Source organism: Morone saxatilis, unplaced genomic scaffold (genome assembly GCF_004916995.1).
Source record: "Morone saxatilis isolate NCDOM2014 unplaced genomic scaffold, NCSU_SB_2.0 Contig12, whole genome shotgun sequence".
Classification (NCBI taxonomy): Eukaryota; Metazoa; Chordata; class Actinopteri; family Moronidae; genus Morone; species Morone saxatilis.
The window spans coordinates 80,403-83,373 of NW_023339674.1; the positions used below are offsets into that span (position 1 = coordinate 80,403).

General features: G+C 34.5%; 1 protein-coding gene across 1 annotated transcript in view; it reads right to left on the reverse strand.

Annotated features, from left to right (window-relative positions):
* tmem259 (transmembrane protein 259) overlaps positions 1 to 647 on the reverse strand; it is a 1,214-nt gene extending 567 nt beyond the window's left edge. The window contains exon 1 of the mRNA XM_035653493.1: positions 260 to 647. Coding sequence (XP_035509386.1) covers positions 260 to 478 — 219 coding nt within the window. The 5' untranslated portion in view covers positions 479 to 647. The remainder of the gene's footprint in view (positions 1 to 259) is intronic.
* Positions 648 to 2,971: the final 2,324 nt, after the last annotated feature.

The following is a 2,971-nucleotide window of genomic DNA, read 5'->3' on the forward strand; positions in this document are numbered from 1 at the left end:
CGACTCTGCTGTCTTTACTGCGACTCTGTACTCTGGCTGTGTTTCTCGTGAAAAGCCTAGAGGTGTAATACGTCTGCTTCATTTACAGGAACATTGTGTTGTTCTCCAGACAGATTACTTATTCAACATTACCATTAAAATAAGAAACAGACAGACAGAGAGACAGAGAGAGAGAGAGAGAGACAGAAAGAGACAGACAGACAGACAGACACAGAGAGAGGGACAGACAGGCAGGGTTTACCTTCAGACACTGTCTCACCTTCAGCAGGACGAAGAACTCAAAGACTCTCCTGAAGGACGGCGGGAAGAGTCGGGCATACGTGACGGCCATCTTGAAGAAGAGGGCGTGAAAGAGGCGGTCCCGGACATTGATGAGGGGATTCTGGTTCATGTTGGGGTTTCGGATCCTGTTGGGTCCCATGTTGTTGTTGTTGTTGTTTAGAGGGACGTTGTTGTTGTTGGCCTGGTTCTCAGACATGATCTCTGATTATTGCGCTCACACAGACTAACAGATGGTTCTAGGTCAGCATGGCGGCCGGCAGTCTCAGTGAAGGTGGAACTCTGACCTCAGATCAGAGTCTGAAGGGTCCTGACGGTTCACACAGCTCAAACTGTGGGACAGAAACATTGATTATTGATAATGAAGTGAGCTTATAAAGCAGGAGTTCAACAACCAGTTCAGTCAGGGTTAGGGTTAATCTAATCTTTACTTTTCTCTTGTGCAACAACACGGCAGTCTGACCCTGGAGCTGCTCTCAGGTCAGTGCAGATACAGATATTACCAATATGCACACTGTAGTGCCTTCCCCAGTAACTAATTACTAATAATTTTAGTTATTGGCAGTTGTTGGCACCCCTACTAATGTGACTCTCCATTACTCTGGTTTTAACAAACAACTTTGAGGGAAAAAGGACACAATTAATAATTACTTATGTCGTGGTGAGTAGCAGAAAGGTATCTAATTACTGTTGGCAGGGAGCGATAAGTGAAGTAATTATATTACTTCTGAAAAGAGTAATGAGTATTTGAGAAATAAAAATGTTTGAGTAACAACACTGCTGTCGACTAATGTTTGTTGGGTTCAGGCCAACAGATGTCACATCAGTATTATTATATCATTGATATTGTAATATCTGTCAGCTTTAATACAGTTTCTGACACCGGACTGAACTGGACGGGCAGACAGAAACAGAAAGGATTCAGGATGGGAACCCAGAACCCGTTCAAACTAATAATATATAAAGAGGATGTAAAGAGGATATAAAGAGGATGTAAAGAGGATATAAAGAAGATATAAAGAAGATGTAAAGAGGATAGGATAGTAAAAGGATGTAAAGAAAGATAAGAGGATGTAAGGGATATAAAGAGAATGTAAAAGAAGATACTAAAGAGAATGTAAAGAGGATATAAAAAGATATAAAGAAGATGTAAAGAGGATATAAAGAGATATAAGAGGATATAAAGAAGATATAAAGAAGATTAAAGAGGATATAAAGAGGATGGTAGAAATTAAAGAGGATAATAGAAGAGGATATAAAGAAGAATGTAAAGAGGATATAAAGAAGATGTAAAGAAGATTATAAAGGAATGTAAAGAGGATGTAAAGAAGATCAAGAGGATGTAAAGAGGATATAAAGAAAGATGTAAAGAAGATATAAAGAGAATGGTAAAGAGGATATAAAGAAGATATAAAGAAGATGTAAAGAGGATGTAAAGAAGATGTAAAGAGGATGTAAAGAAGATAAGAGGATGTAAAGAGATATAAAGAGATGTAAAGAAGATATAAAGAGAATGTACAGAGGATATAAAGAAGAAATAAGAAGATGGTAAAGAGGATATAAAGAGGATATAAAGAGGATGTAAAGAGGTTAAAGAGAATGTAAAGAGGATATAAGAAGATGTAAAAGAAGATATTAAAGAAGAAATGTAAAGAGGATATAAAGAAGATATACAAGAAATGTAAAGAGGAATATAAAGAGGTAACTAAAGAGGATATAAAGAGGATGTAAAGAGATATAAAGAAGATGTAAAGAGGATATAAGAGGATGTAACGAGATAATAAGAAGATGTAAAGAGGATATAAAGAGGAGTAAAGAATAAAGAGGATAAAAGAGGATATAAAGAGGATGTAAAGAGATATAGAAGAGGATGTAAAGAAGGATATAAAGAAGATGTAAAGAAAGATATAAAGAGAATGTAAAGGAGGATATAAAGAAGATATAAAGAGATATAAAGAGGATGTAACGAGGATATAAGAGGATTAAAGAGGATATAAAGAGGATGTAAAGAGGATATAAAGAGGATGTAAAGAGGATATAAAGAGGATGTAAAGAGGTATAAAGAGGATTAAAGAAGATTTAAAGAGAATGTTAAAAGGATATAAAGAAGAATGTAAAGAAGATTAAGAGGAATATAAAGAAGATGTAAAAGAGGATATAGAAGAGGATGTAACGAGGATATAAAGAGATTAAAGAGGATATAAAGAGATGTAAAGAGGATTAAAGAAGAATAAAGGGATGTAAAGAGGATTAAGAGAGATGTAAAGAGGAATGTAAAGAGGATATAAAGAAATATAAAGAAATGTAAGAGGATATAAAAGGATTGTAAAGAGGAATATAAGAAGATATAAGAGATGTAAGAGGATATAAAGAGATATAAAGAGAATGTAAGAGGATGTAAAGAGGATATAAGGAGATTAAGAGAATGTAAAGAGGATATAAAAGAAGATATAAAAAGATGTAAAAGAGGGATATAAGAGATATAAAGAAGATGTAAAGAGGATAAAATAAAGAGGATGTAACGAGGATATAAAGAGGAATGTAAAGGATGTAAAGAGGATGTAAAAGATATAAAGAGAATGTAAAGAGATATAAAGTAAGATGTATACGAGGATATAAAGAGGATGAAAGAGGATATAAAGAGGATGTAAAGACGGATATAAAGAGGATGTAAAGAGGATATAAAGAAGAT